Source organism: Nycticebus coucang, chromosome 15, assembly GCF_027406575.1.
Source record: "Nycticebus coucang isolate mNycCou1 chromosome 15, mNycCou1.pri, whole genome shotgun sequence".
Classification (NCBI taxonomy): domain Eukaryota; kingdom Metazoa; phylum Chordata; class Mammalia; order Primates; family Lorisidae; genus Nycticebus; species Nycticebus coucang.
In genome coordinates, this window is record NC_069794.1 from 50,654,825 (window position 1) to 50,674,193 (window position 19,369).

Consider the following 19,369-nt stretch of genomic DNA (forward strand, 5'->3'; position numbering starts at 1 on the left):
AAATAAACATGCTGCTTTCACCACTTTTATTCAACATAGTATTGGAAGTTCTAGCCAGGACAATAAGGCAAAAAAAAGGAAAAAGGAAAAAAAAAACAAGAAAGAAAGAAAGGTGCTGAATTTTAGAAGAAATAAAATTATCTCTGTTCACAGATGGCATGATCATCTTTAGGGCATATAGCAAACACTAAAGATTCTACACTAAAAAATAAATAAAACTCTGTTACAACTAATAATAAATTCAAAAAAGTTGCAGGACACAAAATCAATACACGAAATAATTTGTGGCCACATGTGGTAGCTCATACCTACAATTCCACCACTTTGGACACTCAGGTGGGAAGATCACCTGAGCCCAGGAGTTTAAGACCAGCCTGGGCAATATAATGAGACCTCATCTCTACAAAAGTACAAAAATTATCCAGGATGGTTGCCTGCACCTGTACCCCAGCCAAGGGATACATTGGCAAGGCTGAGGCAGGATCACTTGAGCCCAGTGTTGGGGAAATAGTCCCAAACTTCACAGTGGTTCTTTCCCAGTCCTTGGTGGAGATAGAAGAATGAAGGAAAATGAAAAGACACAGATTTAAGGTTTTAAGAATAGCATGGACCAAGGGATCTTTGCTACTGATTGTGAGGATCTGGCAAAGATCGTGACTCCAGGCTAGCTATATATTTATTTCATATTCCAGTAGGTAAAGGCCAACCCTTACATCATAGTTCTTGTTGGGCTTGTATTTCTCAAACTATGTCTTAAACTAATTATTTTAATCAAACTGATTTACTTCTTACTTATCTCATTCTGTTACTTATGATTTTAACACAAACAAAGCATGGAATAGACCCAGTCCAAAGGCAGGACACCTGAGAAGGTGCAGACCTTGTTCAGACCACACAAATTTCTCAAGGAGCGATTGGCAAGCCTGGCCACGTCATATGAGAAATGGGAGAAAGAGGACATTCTCTCTCACTTTGGCAAAAGGGTCTCTCTCAGTGAGACAAGATATTCTTGTTAAACTCCAGCCTGTCTGGCCCCTTAGCTGTTAATTGTCTCTGACTCCCAGCAGAACCAGCCCCAGCACCCAGGACTTTGAGGTTGCATTGAGCTACGATGATGCCACTGCACTTTAGCCTAGGCAACAGAATGAGACCTGTCTCAAAAAGAAAAAAACTTGTGCTTCTCTATACTAACAATGAACGATGTGAAAAAGAAATTAAGTAAACACAACTCCATTTACAATTGCATCAACTCAACAAGAATAAAACATTTAGGGATAAATTTAAGCAAAAAGGCAATAGATTTGAACACTGGAAACTATAAAACATTGCTTGGAAATTAGAGACAAATAAATGAAAGGATATCAAATGGTCAAGAATCATTAAGATTTAATATTATAAGTATATCATACTATCCAAACAGTCTACAAATTCAATACAATCCTCAGCAAAATTCTAATGATTTCTTTTGCAAAACAGAAAAATAAAAGTAATCCCTAAAATTTATATGAAATCTTACAGGGCCCTAAAATAGCCAAAATAATTGTAGAACGCGTCTTACATTTCCCAAACTTAATAAAAAGTTGCAGTACAAGGAGTAGGGTGCCGGCCCCATATACTAGAGGTGGTGGGTTCAAACCCAGCCCTGGCCAAAAACTGCAAAAAAAAAAAAAAAAAAAAAAGTTGCAGTAATCAAAACAGTAGCAGAAAGACATCTAGACCAATGAAACATAACAGAATCCAGAAATAAATCCTTATACATATGGCCAAATGATTTTTTGGTGAGGACAAAGACCATTCACTGGGAAAAAAAAAGTCTTTTCAAAAAGTGTTACTGGGAATACTAGATACTTTTAGGTAAAAGAACGAAATTGGACTCTTAACTTACACCATAAACAAAATTTAAATCAAAAAAGTTCAAAGACCTAAGCATAAAAGCAAAATGTATAAATACTCAAAAAAAGTCCATGGATCAAAGGATGCTATCAACAAAGTGAAAAGAGAACCTTGGAATGAGAAAAAAAAATAACTACAATTCATATCTTAGAAAGGGGTGATATTCAGATACATAAATATCTCAAACAACCAATAAAAAAACAAAAACAAAAAAAAGACATGATTAAAAAATGGGCAAAAAAACTTGAATAGAAATTTCTCCAAATAATATACAAATGGCCAATAAGCACACAACAAGGTGCTCAACGTTATTAAGTATAAGGGAAATTAAAATCAGAAACAGTAAGTTTCTTCCTTACGTATGTTACAAAGGTTGCTATCAAAAAGACACGTCAGATTGTATAAAAAAATCAACACATTGGGCGGCGCCTGTGGCTCAGTGAGTAGGGCGTCGGCCCCATATGCCCAGGTGGCGGGTTCAAACCCAGCCCCGGCCAAACTGCAACAAAAAAATAGCCGGGTGTTGTGGCGGGCACCTGTAGTCCCAGCTGCTCAGGAGGCTGAGGCAAGAGAATCACGTAACCCCAAGAGTTACAGGTTGCTGTGAGCTGTGTGACGCCACGGCACTCTACCCGAGGGCGGTACAGTGAGACTTTGTCTCTACCAAAAAAAAAAAAAAATCAACACATTGTACCCCACATATGCATAGATCATGTATTTATGATCTATGTGTATATGACTTAATAAAAAAAAAAAGATACAAAATAATGAGGGTTGGTGAGGATGTAGAGAAATTGGAACTCCTGTGCACTACTAATGAGAATGAACATATAATGATAGTAGCTACTGTAGAAACAGTAAGGCTGTTCCTCACAAAATTAAAGTAGAATCACTATATGATCCATCAATTCTACCTCTGGGTATATACCCAAAAGAACTGAAAAAAGATCTCAAGATATTTGTGCACCCATGTTCCTAGTAGCATTATTTACAAGAACCACAAGGTAAAAAACAAACCTATGCTATACTATACATGGTATAGGAGCACAAAATGTGCCACATTAGTATCATAAGGAATGAGTAATAAGAAATTAAAACATCCTTATCAATTACTTCTCAAAGGCAGGTACTTCCCAACTTAGAAAATAAGAGAGATTAATGTATTGTAATATCCACTAATGAATTGATGAACAAAATGTGATACACACACACAATAGAACACTATTAAACCTTAAAAAGAAAGGAAATACTGACACATGTTATAACATGGATGAAGCTTGAAGATACTATATGAAATAAGCTAGGCACAAAAGAATAAATACTACATGATTCCACATATATGAGTTGCTTAGAGCAGTCATATTCATAGAGAAAGAAAGAATGGTGGCTGCCAAAAACTGAGAGGAGTGGGAAATGGGGAATTATTCTTTAATAAGTACAAAGTTTGGGAAGATGAAAAGTTCAGGAGGTGAAGGGTGATGATAGTTGTGCAACAATGTGAATGTACTTATTACACTAAACCTTACATTTTAAAGTGGTTAAAAGGTAAAATAAAATAAAATAAAACAAACTTTGTTATTTATACTTTACCACAATAAAAACAGAAGAAGAAAAAATGATCTGTAACTTGGGGGCACTACAATGTTAGAGAACTGTATTACTTTGCAAATTACATCTGGTACAAAACTCCCTAGAACTATACAAATGTACACTGCACTTAAGGTTTGAAGGGCTTTTTTTCTTTGCTTCACTTTTCTATAATCCACAGCTACAACGTTTGCATGCAGTTTACTAACCAATACTCCCTTTACCTATTTTATAAGAATGTTTAGGGGTCCTTTACTTCCAAAATTAACTCTATGGTTGATGATTTCTATGTTTGCATTTGATTTCTGAGTACCATCTGGCAGCTGGTCAAGTAATTATACTCTCCATGTTTCCGACACTGCTATGCTTACCAAATCAAAAAACTATAAAACCAAAGAGAACTATAATCATATCAAGATATTTCTAAACAATTGTAAAAGTTAATTTTTATCATTTCCTAACAAGATTGAAAGTGCAGAAGCATATAGTAAAATATATCAAGAATACCATCAAACTTCCAGTAAACTACATGCGTGAGAATGTGTGTGCATATGTTGAGGATGAAGAGGTTACTGGAAATGTGTAACTGACTTTACAGTTTTAATAAGGTGATTCTGGCTCAGTTCTGGGAAAATTATGTAAGGTAGTGGTCTGACATGAGGACATTTTATCATACTTTAAACAATCTCTCACAACAACAAAATATATCAACTTATGAAGGGATGGAAATATAAAATGGATGGAACTTCTCCAGGAAATTCATAGTTCATATGAAACTATTAAGCCACTTCTAAATTACTTTCTTTTGTGACATTTTCAATCAAACAATGCACTTGTGGAACATTACCCTATATTACATGGTATAGAAGCCCATGGTATAGGAGTCCAATGTAGCACATTAGTATCATAAGGAATGAGTACTAAGAAATAAAAACAACTTATCCAATTGCTTCTTAAACGCAGGTACTTTCCAACTTAGAAAATAAGAGAGAATAATGTATCGTAAAATAACAAAAACTTGAAATATTACTAGGTCCTTGGCTCACTTTAGACAAGAGGCAAATTTGAGTAGCACAAGAACATCAATATCAGCTTAGAAAGTAATTAGCTTTGTGATTCATTTATTCCACAAGTATTTTTTATGATGCCTATTGCATGTAAGGCTCAGGGTTACTATTTTGGAGACCAGGGATGGCAGCTATAATATAATGGGAAAAAATGGTCTTGGATTCTCCTCCAGTTATTAGCTGTCTAATAATAAAGTTATTTAACAGTTTTTAAAAGTCCATTTTTAAAATCTATATAAACACAATACTCCTTACAAGACTATCAGGAGGATAATGTGCGATACAGAGGCAACCACCCCACGCAGTATCTATACAGCTCAACAAATATTTGTAGAGTTGAACAAAGATAATACAAATAAGAATTGTGACCTCGAGAAGCTTATGATTATTAATAGAGATGAAAAATAAACATGACTTTACTGCTAGTAACTGTTAGTAAAAACAAAATGTTTAAAGTATTGAACAAAGGAATAACTACTTCACTTTGTGAAGAAGCATGCAATTGAGCTGGGTCTAAGAATGTGGAGCTCCTTTGGCCACGCACAGATTAAGAGAAAACAAGATGCACGGGATGGAAGTGGGAAAATCTTTTCTTTTTTCCCCCCAAATGTAGGAAAGCATAAAGAATCAAAGAAAGAGGAAATACTTCTATTTGGCTGAAACAAAACATGTGGAAAAATGTATAAAGTTGAAAGGTAAACTGGAACTAGGGCTAGATCACAAATAACCTTGATTCTCAAATTAAGGCATTTGAAATACAAATGTGACATGTTCTGAACTATGCTGAAGGAAGATAACCCAGCGCAAGTACATAAAATAAACTATAATATGGAGAAAGGATATATGGAGAGAGAGCCAGAAGGCTACTACAGTAGTCCAGGCACGAGATACAACTAAAGACCTGAACTACAGGGCTGAGGCCCCCATATGGGGGCAGGGTCCCTTAAGACCTATGGATCTGGCAGCAGTCAAATGAAGAAACGTAAAGTTAGAAACAATGAGAGACACAGAGACAAGACACACACAATACAATTTTCAAAGGTGGGAACACAGAGGACCCCTGCCCATTTCAGGGTTCCAGTGTGTAACCTCAAGTGTCAGTTTCACTTGGCTTTTATTGAAGGCTATTTGCTCATTAGCCCATAGGGTAACCTGAGGAAGGGAACTAAGACAGCAGCAGTTTCACTGAGCAAGCATAACAGCTCCCATTGTTTCTATAATCATTAACTTTAAGGGTCTAAGCAGACTTGAGAAATCCAGAACCTACATAGATTCCTGGGGAGGGGGGTGTTAATACCCACTAATTCACTGTGGAGTAAAATGTCAATGGCATTAATATCCCCTGAAGAATCAGTGGGAAAGACGAATTTTCCTCTCATCACCACCACAGAGGTGTGTTTTTCTCTGTGATAAAGGATATAAGCCCTCCTATCCATATTTCATGGCTTGAGTTATTCTCTTTATCTCTGCCCCAGCCATAATATAAATCTCCACAATAGGTATTTGCTCTGGCTATTGACTGGGCAGGAGATGGCTTAGTTAATGTTTCTTGCTATGCCTGCACACAGCATCCTCTGTGGCCATTATTCCTTTATAGTGTTTATAGGCCCAGCAGGAGTGATTACAAGCTATATCCCCTATAGGCCAGGCTTCTAGGAAAAGGAGGAAACTTGCTCAGATAAGAAATTTAGCAGCAGCTAGTTTAAAGTAAACTAGCTGACTTTCCATTGTTTCGACTTACTCAGCTTACTTTTTTATTTTCCCCTTTTTCTGGGAGTGTTTACCCTTGCCAAGAATGGGGTCTTAGGTCCCCATTCTGCCTGCACTATAGTAACAGCAACAGAACTAGAGAGAAAGGGAATAATAGGAGATTTGACTGCAGTGGATAAAAGAATTACTTGTTGGAAGCAAAGTAGAGGGACATATACATTACATTAATGTATATGTTTTTCATATACATTACACATACCTTATTACTGTTTTCTTGGCAATTCTGAAACTTACCACTAAGGAATGATTTTTAAAATGCAACCAACACAGAAAAATTGTATCAGCTTTAGAGGAACAATATGCTTAGACAAATATAGGTAGTTTCTAAAGATCATCATGTTCCATTCTATTCAACCCTGTAACAAAGGACTAATTTTACTATTCACTATAAGAGGTGCTCTTTAAAATATGATAATACAATAAAAAAGAGTGTAGTGTTTTAAAAGTTATAGCCATTTTTCTTAGTTTACACTTACTCTCTGTAATTCCCATTTCTCAATAAGGTGTTCCACTTCACCGCCAAGAACTGTAGTATTAGAGTCATTCAAGAGTAGAAATCCATTTTTTACATCAATAATGCCTGAGAGCTTAACCTTAGTTCCAGGTGGTGTGTTCAGACTAAAACAAAAAAAGAGTGAAAAGTTAAAAAACATATTAAAGCTCTTCTCCAAACAGGAAATCAGTCTCATATTATGACCTAACCAAATTCTTCAAATGCGCTAACAAATACCAAAACTATTTTTTAGTAGACTGGTTATATAATATAAATACATCACCTGGGAGAAAGTTACAAAACTGCCATTTTCTACCTTAATGACAAGAAATGAGCTTTAGTTTCTACACACAGAAGATTAAAAAAAAAAAAGTCAACAATCACACTTCACAAAGTTATAGAAAAGATAAATAGGATAAAAGATATAAAAGTACTTCTTCAACTATGCCATACTGTACAACATTTGCTATTTTTTTCCTCTGACATTTGACTATGCATTGCAAAAATATACTTACAAAATTAAATTTGAATACAGAGAAAGATTTCTGAGTGGTAATAAATCTAAAAACTTAACACCTACATGAGCTAAAGTAATCCATACAAAATAATGCTCTTTTGTGTTAAACATATACTCAAAAATCAAATGTGAATTATGGTATTTATATAATAACTGTAAAAGGACTTTTTACGCACTAACTTTATATACTCACTTTAAAAGAACATTCCAATAATAGGCTAGTCATATCAGATTTGGAGCAAAAATACCATGATTCCTTTTACAAAAACCAAAGATGAGATGGTTACCCTCCTATCAATCTTTTAATAAAAGAAATAAGGAAAGAAAAAGCTTCTAATAGTATCCAGCATCCCTTCATAATCAGAACACTTAAGAAAACTGGTATAGAAGGGACAATTCTTAAACTAATAGAGGCCATCTACAGCAAACCCACCGAAATCATTTCCACTCAGATCAGGAACCAGGCAAGTTTGCCCATTGTCTCCATTGCTTTTTTACATTGTAATGGAAGTCTTAGCCATCGCAATTAGGGAAGAAAAGGCGATCAAGGGTATCTATAAAGGGTCAGAAGAGACAAACTTTCACTCTTCACAGATCATATGACTATATATCTGGAAAACACCAGGGATTCTACTACAAAACTCTTAGAAGTGATCAAGGAATACAGCTGCATCTCAGGTTACAAAATCAACATTCATAAATTGGTAGCCTTTATACATACCAACAATAGTCAAGCTGAAAAAACAGTCAAGGACTCTATTCCATTCACAGTAGTGCCAAAGAAGATGAAATATTTGGGAGTTTATCTAACAAAGGAAGTGTTTATCTAACAAAGGAAGTCTATAAAGAGAACTATGGAACTCTAAGAAAAGAAATAGCTGAAAATGTTAAAAATGTAAAAACATACCATGCTCATGGCTGGAAAGAATCAACATTGTTAAAATGTCCATACTACCCAAAGCAATATACAATTTTAATGCAATCCCTATTAAAGCTCCACTGTCATACTTTAAAGATCTCGAAAAAATACTTCATTTTATATGGAATCAGAAAAAACCTTGAATAGCCAAGACATTACTCAAAAATAAAAACAAAGCAGGAGGAATCACACTACCAGACCTCAGACTATACTATAAATCGATAGTGATCAAAACAGCATCATACTAGCACAAAAACAGACAGGTAGATGTATGGAACAGAATAGAGAATCAAGAGATGAACCCAGCTACTTACCGTTATTTGATCTTTGACAAGCCAATTAAAAACATTCAATGGGGAAAAGATTCCCTATTTAACAAATGGTGCTGGGTAAACTGGCTGGTGACCTGTAAAACTGAAACTGGACCCACACCTTTCACCATTAACTAAGATAGACTCTCACTGGATTAAAGATTTAAACTTAAGACATGAAACTATAAAAATACTAGAAGTACAGGGAAAACTCTTGAAGAAATCGGCCTGGGTGAATATTTTATGAGGAGGACCCCCCTGGCAATTAAAGCAGCTTCAAAAATACATTACTGGGACCTGATCAAACTAAAAAGCTTCTGCACAGCCAAGAACACATAAGTAAAGCAAGCAGACAGCCCTCAGAATGGGAGAAGATATTTGCATGTTATGTCTCTGACAAAGGTTTAATAACCAGAAGCCACAGCGAACTCAAACATATTAGTAAGAAAAGAACAAGTGATCCCATCTCAGGCTGGGCAAAGGAACTTGAAGATAAACTTCTCTGAAGAAAACAGGTACACAACCCACAAACATATGAAAAAATGCTCATCATCCTTAATCATCAGAGAAATGCAAATCAAAACTACTTTGAGATATCATCTAACTCCAGTAAGATTAGCCCATATCACGAGACCAGAGATGTTGGCGTGGATATGGAGAAAAGAGAACACTTCTACACTGCTGAAGGAAATGCAAACTAACATGTTTCTTTTGGAAAGATGTTTGGAGAACACTAAGAGATCTAAAAATAGACCTGCCATTCGATCCCACAATTCCTCTACTAGGTATATACCCAGAAGACCAAAAATCACATTATAACAAAGATATCTGTACCAGAATGTTTATTGCAGCCCAATTCATAATTGCTAAGTTATGGAAGAAGCCCAAGTTCCCAATGACCCACGAATGGATTAATAAATTGTGGTATATGTACACCATGGAATATTATGCAGCCTTAAAGAAAGATGGAGACCTTACCTCTTTCATGTTTACATAGATGAAGCTGGAACATATTCTTCTTAGTAAAGTATCTCAAGAATGGAAGAAAAAGTATCCAATGTACTCAGGCCTACTATGAAACTAATTTATAGCTTTCATGTGAAAGCTATAACCCAATTATAACCTAAGAATATGGGGAAAGGGGAAAGGGAGAGGAAGGGAGGGAAGAGGCTGTGTGGAGGGAGGGTGATTGGTGGGACCACACCTAGGGTGCATCCTGCTAGGGGCATCTGTCAGGTGGAAGGAGTGAGCCAAACGCCTGCAGCTTAGTCCTAAAATTGCTAGATGTCAAAGTTGGAATTTAAGAGTCAGTGAGATTTGGCTGAGAAGGCATAACCTTAGTCTAATCATGAGGAAACATTTGACAAACACAAAATGAGGAACCTTCATTTTTTAAAAAAGGTGGGAGGGAAACCAGCATTCCTCAAAAATATCAGTATCATAGAAGACAAAGAGAGGCTGTGGAAATACAGTCATGCCTGGCATAACTCCATGCCAGTCAGCAGTGGACCAGTTATATGATGGTGGCTCCATAGGTGATAGTATCTTATTTTTACTATAGATTTTCTTTTCTTTTATTTTTTTTTTGTAGAGACAGAGTCTCACTTTATCACCCTTGGTAGAGTGCCATGTCGTCACAGCTCACAGCAACCTCCAACTCCTGGGCTTAAGCAATTCTCTTGCCTCAGCCTCCTGAGTAGCTGGGACTATAGGCACCCATCACAACACCCAGCAATTTTTTTTGTTGTTGTTGCAGTTTGGCTGGGGCTGGGTTCGAACCCGCCACCCTCAGTATATGGGGCAAGCGCCCTACCCACTGAGCCACCTATGATTAGATACCACTGTGTTCCAATTGCCTAAACCTGCCATAGCTTTATACGATAAAGCCCAGGTGTGCAGTGGGCAGGACCACTGGAGTTAGTGAGAGTGCACTCTGTGATGCTTAGCCAATGAAGTCACCTAACACTGCCCTCCTCAGAACGTGCCCTGCTGTTAAGTGATGCATGATGTGATGGATTCCACATTAAAGGAGGTTTAAGACACATGACAACTAAATGTAGAATATAAATGTCTTAACACAATAACTAAGAAAATGCCAGGAAGGCTATGTTAACCAGTGTGATGAAAATATGTCAAATAAAACCAGTGTATGGTGCCCCATGATTGCATTAATGTACAAAGCTATGATTTAATTAAAAAAAAAAAAGAAATTCATTTCATAACATAGGTTTGTTCTAAAGTAAAAGCATTTCTACCGAGCCCCACCTCATCTATTCCTACCTCCACCAAAGGATAAAGTACTCCAAACAGTACTCCTAGTCTGGCCTAAAACACTTAGGATAAATTAGCAAATTACTCTGAAATGGCTTCACAGTGTTCACATTTTAAAATCTCATGAAATTTACCAGGTGCCAATATATGATCATCAGAACTGTCATTGAAGGGCACACCAAAACACACAACAGTAATGAATGCCACTCAGCAAATACTGCCAGACATCAACACAAACATAGGTGTGAGACACTGATATACCAAAGTTATGAAATCTTACCGGTTTGTACAGTGCTGCTAACATAAACACATGGTGACAAGCTCATGAACTTAATTGTCAGACTTTTGTACAACAGTTCTGATGGTCATTCCAGAAAAAAGAGTCTCAAAATTGCTTTGAAAGGCTGACTAGGCACTAGCATTGGTGCATAAATTCCCAAGGGGAGTACTTTGAAGGTGACTGGAAGTGATATTCAGCAGTGAGGTATATAGCACTTTTTCTAGGATGAATTCTCGAACCTATTAGTCAGACTTCATATATCATTTTTATGTATCAATGATACCTCAATAAAGCTATTAAAATTATTTTGAGGACCTGAAGCTTAATTGTTCTATTACTTACAACTTATAAAATGAATGGTCATGAACACCCTTGCCTACCCTAACCATTAAGTACAGAATTCTATGGTGGTAAATGTAGCAAACTTAGAACAATCTCTATCAGACTTCAAGAACAGTAACAACTAAATACAGTTACATTAACTGAAGAAGTTTTCCCAACTTCAGGTAAATCCAGACTGTCATGACCTTATAGTCATCATATAAAAATAAATCAAAAAGATAAGCAGTAAGGACACAGGCTACTGTATTATTTACCTCTAAATATCTATATGCTAATGAATTATATCATTCTTAAGACCTATGTAGTCAAATTATTTGAAGATCGACCAATAATTTCAATGGGACAATTGATAGTTTCACCAGATTATAGTTGTATTCCCACAGAAGGAAAATAGAGACTAATTACTTTGATACATGTATACAATGTGTTAATGATCAAATCAGGGTAATTTCCATATCCATCACCTCAAACACTTTTCTTTGTGTTGGGAATACTACAAATCTACTCTTCTAGTTACTTTGAAATATACAATAAATTATTGTGAACTATAATCCCCTATTGTGCAATTGAACAGTAAATCTTAATCTAACTATATTTGTAAACCTATTAAGCAAACCTCTCTTTATCTTCCCACTATTCTTCCCAGCCTCTAATGACCACCATTCTATTCACTCCCTTCATGAGATCAAGTTTTTTGACCACCTACGTATAAGTGAGAACTTGCAAGGTTTGTTTTTCTATGCCCAGCTTATTTCACATAACATAATGTCCTGTAGTTCCATCTATGTTGCCGAAAATGACAGGATTTCATTCTTTATTATGGTGAAATAATATTACACTGTCTACATACACAACATTTTCTTTATCCACTCAACCACTGATTGAGTGGATCAGTGGTTGATTCCATATACTGAGAATTAAGAATAGTGCTACAACAAACATGGCAGTGCAAATATTTCTTCAGTATACCAATTTCCTTTCTTTTGGATATACACCCAGCAGTGGGACTGTTGGATCATATGCCAGTTCTATTTTTCATTTTTTAGGACCCTCCATACTGTTTTCTATAGCTGTACTAATTTACATTCCCACCAATAGTGTACCAGCATTCCCCTTTTTCACAGCCTTTCCAGTATATTGTTTTTTGTCTTTTTGATAATAGTCATTCTAACAAGGGTAAAAGGATATCTCATTGTGGTTTGATTTACATTTTCCTTATGATTACAGCACTTTTTCCTTTGTACTTACAGCATTAGATAAAGGAGTTGGAACACAAAAGATGCTAAAACACTGGATAAATGCTTACTCAGGAAACAACTATGGTATAGGAGTTTACATTAAGTGAAAAAGCTCAATGGACCCAGAGTATTCAGGTAAGAGCATACAGAATGACCAAGAAGAGAAAAAAAATGGGGGTGGGGCTGCAAACGTCCATTGAAAGTTGTCCATTGAAAGTTCGCACCTTGGAAAACAGGGCTCAAAATGCTCTAATAGGAACACTGAAGATAAAGGAGACACTTTCCCTTCCTTCTTATTGCTTTTCTCCATTCCACTAGGCATGTCTCTGCAAGATGGGGTCATAAAAATAACCAAGAGAGGGATTTGGAAAATTATTCCTTGGGGTGTTCCTCCTCATCTTCCCCAACTTCAATCATTTCCTAAGAAAATTCATTAGCCTATGAGACTTTGCTAGAACATTAAATGATGTGATAGACACTATCATACACACAGCTACTGAGCTATCAAGAAAGAAACAGTAACCTATTTTTTAATTCTATTTGTTCTGAACAACTGAATGACCTAAAATTTCTGACAAAACAGAAAAGATTACTTTTCATGTAAGATACCTTAAATTTCTGTTTTTATAATTAACACTGAACTAACTCCATTTTTAACTACTTTCTATACAGATTAAGCAGAAATGCAAAGCTCTGTAATTTCATCTGAAAAGTTACAACATACAAAAGAGTTCATTCCTTCTTTTCAAAATTCTTTTTCTATTTTTTTTTAATTAAATCATAGCTGTGTACATTAATGCAATCATGGGGTACAAAATTCTTAAAATGATTCTTTCATTGTGTAGAAAATATATAAAATAAAGTGCCAATCACCTTATTTTTGACATATAACTAAATTCCACTGCGGTGCAACTCATATGACCATCAGTCATCTGCAATCGCAGCATCCTTGGGGCAGCCTGAGATTCTTCATTATCCTTTGGTGCAGCAACATTGCGAATTTTTTGAATTTGCAAAACACATGGACCTTCAAGCTGTCAAAACACAAAAGAATTTTTTAAAAAGTCATTTTCTAGTCACAGCTATTTTCATTTATTGTGTTTCTGTTTTCCTTAATGGTCACACTTTATGATTTATAATGACGACTTCAAATGAGGTCAAAACTAAAATTATATTACACACTGTATATCAGGTGCTTGGGTGGGGTTAGTATTTAAAGATAAAACTACAAAAGAATATCCTGGAGAACAATTTTTTTTTGTATATAATTCTGAATTCATTTTCAGATAGTAACAAAAACACCCTAGGAAATCAAGTTATATTTCTGGATGAAAGTATATTAATTGATTAATTTACTCTTATGCAATCTAAATAGTACACATATATACTGCTTCTCCACCCAGGTACATAAGGGGCATTTTGAAAATAAAGAAATTGATAATTTTTTAAGAGACATCAACTCTATGACAGCAGTTCTGAGAAAATACTTTATGTTCACATATCAAGTTAAAAGTGCTCCCTCTTCTGGTATAAATGAAGAATACAATACCTCCAAAACTAGATAAAGTTCAAGAAGTGTGAGTTCTACTTGACTTATTTCCACATTTTTTAAAGTGATATTAAATCTAATGCATTATATAGGTTGGCCATCGGGAGAAGAATTGTTCTCTCCAGCCAAATTTCAATCTAAGAAGAAAAAAAAAGAACTAACTAGCTATAAAGTTAAAAAGTTTTATATAATAAAATGCTTACAGTAAAGTTAGGAAATGACAGCAAAATCTGCTTACATGTTTGAAAAATAAATTTAACTAAAGTAACAACTTCTACATCTTTAAGCAGTATCATACTTTATGGGAACAAAGGCTACTTCTTAAAAGTAAATAGTCTTTTAAGTAAAATCTTAATTTATATTTTCAACAAAGAGAAATGTTAAATGACTGACAAACACTTTATTTCCCAAGCAAGCATGTTTCCACATTGAAAATTTTCTATTCCTTATTTACAGTATTTTACCTATAAAGGGATAATTCTGATATTAATTTAGGCCTAGAAAATATGATGAGAAAGAAGAATCTAAAATTTCATCTGATTTTCAATTACAAATAAAAAATTCCAAGTTAAAACAAGTCCAAAATCTTTAACCAGTATAGATAAGCTCTTACTCAAGATAAACTTTTTCTTTGGCTTTTGTTAATGTCATTAAAATAAGGACATTTAAATTAAATGATAGGCTGGTTATGGTAATTATAATGTTCATCATTCTCTTTATTTTAGTTCTCCCAATATCTTTAGCCAAGGCATTGATAGATATCTAGCCTAGGCCTGACCAATACCATCCACTAGCCACATGTGGGTATTTATATTTGCATTTAAATTAATTAAAATTCAAGTGTTCAGTTATACTAGCCATATTTCAAGTGATCTATATCTAGATAGCACAGAGACTGTTTACATCATTCCAAAAAGTCTTCTGGATAGTTGGTTATAATTTAGACCTGTGTTCCAAAGTGAGACCCACACATAATAGGGACTACCATTTCCATGGAAAGATAGGGGGGAAATACTTGTTTCTATTTAATTTTTAGTAAGGAAAAAAAATCAAGCTTTACTAATATTCAATATCCAGAGCAACAAGGGTGCCCTAACTCAGTCCATACAACACAAGGCATGTTTGTGGAATCTGGGGAGATCAACATCCCATGAATGTTGACATGGCACCTTCGCTGGTTTATTTTCAATGTGTTGTGACAAACTGCCTTTTATTTGTGCACAGTTACATGGATATATGAATTATATTACCTAGTTTTAACCACTAGTGATCACGAAATGGACGAGTCACTTTAGAACAGCAGTTCTCAACCTGTGGGTCATGACCCCTTTGTTCCATTTGTAACAACACAACAATTAGGAAGGTTGAGAACCACTGCTTTAGAAGATTCTGCTAAAGAAATACAAATTAAAAATAATGTCAATGACGTAAATACATAGTAGAAATAGGACTATTTTGCTGATCTCCTATATCTAAGTTGACCATGAAAAACAAAAAGCTAGGGAATGAATACCAGGAGGAACACTTGCCCCCAACTCCTATGTTTCCTAGCAAGCAACAAGTTTATTTAATTAATTTGATCCCTGGCCTTTCCATCCCTTTGAGTAGCAGACCCTTCTGTAAATTTGACCTCATTTCAGAAAAGGTTCTTTTCGGATGTAATTAAGATAAGAATCTAGCATAAGAACCCCCTGGATTGGGGTAGGACCTAAATCCAATGATAAGCATCTTTTGAAGAGAAGATGAACACACACAGACAGGATAAAGCTTATGTGAAAAATGAAGGCAGAAACTGAAGTTACACGTCTACAAGCCAAGAAAGGCCAAGTATCAAAAGCTGGGAGAGAAACATGAACAGATTCTCCCTCAAAGCCTCCAAAAGGAAGCAAGCCTGCTGACACATTTATTTTACACTTCTGTCCTACACAACTGTGAAAAAATAAATTTCCATTGTTTTAAGCTACCAAGTTTATGGTAATTTGTTATAGCAGCCTTAGCTGTTTATGGAATGACTCATTTTGCTGGGAAGAATATGCTGTGTATTTGCCTCAGCCTCACTATTCTTCATCTTGAAATCTATTATACTTAAGGACCATGAGGAAGAAGCCACTTGTTTAGACTCCTCCTCCTCCTGCCACTCTTTTACTTTCTAACCAGTTCAAGAATAAAGTAGAAAAGGTGATAGTATTTATTAGTCTCCTAAAAAACCCACAAATTATAATCTCTTGATTGCCACTTCTCAACCTGAATCACCAAGACTTAAGATTAGTAGTTCCACAATTTAGAAATATTCTGCAAGTAAATCAGCAGATATAACGAATTTTTTCATTATTCTGCTTATGCTACCCGGTTTATTATATTCTGTAGTTAAAACATAGGAAAATATTTGACTTACATATACATATGCATACATATGAATATATATAAATAAAATAGAATAAAACACTGTGGCTTAAGATCCTAAATCCTAAATCTAAAATCATCTAAAAACATCCACAAAAATAGATCAGAATTAATTTCAAAATCTTTGTTCAACTACAGTCAAGGTCAACCCCAAAATCAAAAATATATCTATTTTAGATGAAAATAATTTTTAAAAATTGATTCTTAATCACTCAAGATTTCTTTAATGTCTGATTTTTATATGAGTAGTAAGAATTAAACAGATTTTTAACAGATAAGAATTTATCCATGTATACCCAGGTAAATATCTCTAACTCCATTAAATAATATTCATTCTCTGCCAGAAATACTGTCAAACCATTCATCCAGGCTTCATCTCTTTCTCTCCTTAGACACAATTACTAGTTACACCAACTGAAAGAGACTATCATATTTTAAATTGCTGTATGAGTTTATCAATTTACTGATCATACTAAATAACATTCTTATGTATCAGTTAGACCCTCCAAAGTCTGGATGACATGGAACTAGTTCTCTATAGTGTGATCACACCTAGATGAATAGCTAAACTAAGAGTTTCTAAGACTCCAGAAACCATTTAAGTTTAGACATTCTATGACATTTAGTCTGAAAACATCTGCCAGCCATTTCTTCTTATAATCTTACCAATTTCCTTGAGGAAAAAAGTCTCAATCTATAAAAACCATTCATATTTCTCCATCAACCCATACACCCAAAAAGAAACTGTGAAGTATGGTTCAGTTTCTATCAATGTTCTACCACTCTTACAAAGTGGATTATAATTAAGAGAAAATAAAAATTTTATCCTCCACAGTCCTTTAACTACTAAAGAACATTTTCCATTTATTTCTCTACCCTATCACTACTTCCAAAAGCACTTCTAATGGCTTCAATGGAGATGTTCTAGGGATCATTATCTCATTAGTTTCAAGGGACGTTTTGACTGGACCTTTCACCTTTACCTTAGGACTCAGACAAAAGGGAAATACTTCAAAAAAGCTTGCCTTAAACAAAGAAATACTAATTCTCCCTATAATTGTTTTAAAAGCCTAAAAAATAAGCTTTAAATAAAATTTATGATGCTCTCTTTCTTACCTATTTCCTTCTCTGTCAAAACAACTCTTAATATCATTTCAACACACTGACTTGAACAAACACAGAGGCAGGTAGAGCAAAACAAAAGTTTGACTTGTCACACTCTATACCATTCTAAGTGTGGTATCAGACCCCCCCCAAAAAAAAAAAAACTAAAATGAAAAAGAAATATGTACAGAGAGTGTTAAAAAAATGTATACACATTTTAAACAATGTCATCTGTACATCTAGCTACACTGGTGAAGGGTAACTAGACATGCTATGCACATCCATTTTATCTACAATTCATACATTTTGAAGAATGATCAATTTTATTTCCAACAAGAACTCTTAAAATGTGTATATGTATTTTTTGCACCCTGGGTATATAATCTTAGAAATTTCAGAAACATTTATCCTTGTTATCTACGTTATCCTTGCAAACATCTGGGTAAGTCCCAGTTTGGAGGAAGTTTTCCTCCAGAAGAGTTCAATGTTCACTTCTGGTAGTAACGATATTGCAATTGAGATGAGTCTCAGCTTCAGGCTAGTGGCAAAGAAAACTTTAGCCAGAATATTAATGCACTATAAGTCACTAACCCCCCACCCCATCCCACCCCATGCCCCAGCTCCAGGCAGAGGTACATATCCTTTCTACAAAACAGTTTTTCTGATTCAGGTGCCCAAGATTCCCACACAGGAAGATTAAGAAACATGAAATCACAAGAAAATATTATTAAACTTATAAAGAAACAAGCTACAAAGATTGGAAAACAAAAAAGAAATTATTAACAAATATATGTAGGACTTGAGATGATGTCTTTTGATGACTGGTAATCATCAAACACAGAGTATAAGATAATAACCCTAACCTACAGAACTTATCCAGAACTCTAAACCCAGTAACTAAGAAACAAATATTCTTCTCAAATATACATACACATGACATTTACAAATATATATAAAGCTATAAAATAAGGCTCTACAAATTTCAAAATACAGTATTCAGTCCAAATTCTCTAACTGCAATGTAACTGAATTAGAAATCTATAGCAAAGAATTATAATATTTTATAATTAAAACAGGTAAAGAAGAAATCATAAGATGAATTGAAAAATATTTACAAGTGAATGACACTGGAAGTACCATGTATAAAAACTTCATAGGTTAATATATAATATAGTTATATATTTGTATATTACATATATTTCCTACTTATATGTATGTAAATGTGGGACTATAGTTAACTCTGTGGTAGGAGAAAAATTAATAGCCTTACGATGCTTACTTTAGAAAAGAAGGAAGAAAACTGATGAGTTGAACTTCTTAAGAAGTTGAGAAAAGGAAAATAGTAAGTTTGAATTAGGTAGAAGGAAGATAAATTAATGAAATAAACTAAAAATAACAATGGAAGGTTGACAAGTCTAGTCAATGAAACTGATACTTATGAAAATGATCAAGAAGCAAAGAATAAAGGTGCAAACCAACAAGGTAAGGACAAATAACAATAATTTAAAAAGATAACATATTTTCCTCAATTAAAAAACAAGATGGTAACTAAGGACAGCATTTAGATAACATCCATGAACTAGGAAATGGAAAGACAAAATGTTGTATATCCATACAATGGAATA

The 19,369-nt window shown here is 34.6% G+C and overlaps 1 protein-coding gene across 7 annotated transcripts in view; it reads right to left on the minus strand.

The window, feature by feature from the left end:
* TDRD3 (tudor domain containing 3) overlaps positions 1-19,369 on the minus strand; it is a 185,190-nt gene that overhangs the window by 93,367 nt on the left and 72,454 nt on the right. For all 7 annotated transcript variants that reach the window (XM_053563595.1, XM_053563596.1, XM_053563594.1 and 4 more), the window contains 2 exons: positions 13,562-13,722; positions 6,794-6,935 (listed from right to left, as the gene is read on the minus strand). In XM_053563595.1, coding sequence (XP_053419570.1) covers positions 6,794-6,935; positions 13,562-13,635 — 216 coding nt within the window. In that variant the 5' untranslated portion in view covers positions 13,636-13,722. The remainder of the gene's footprint in view (positions 1-6,793; positions 6,936-13,561; positions 13,723-19,369) is intronic.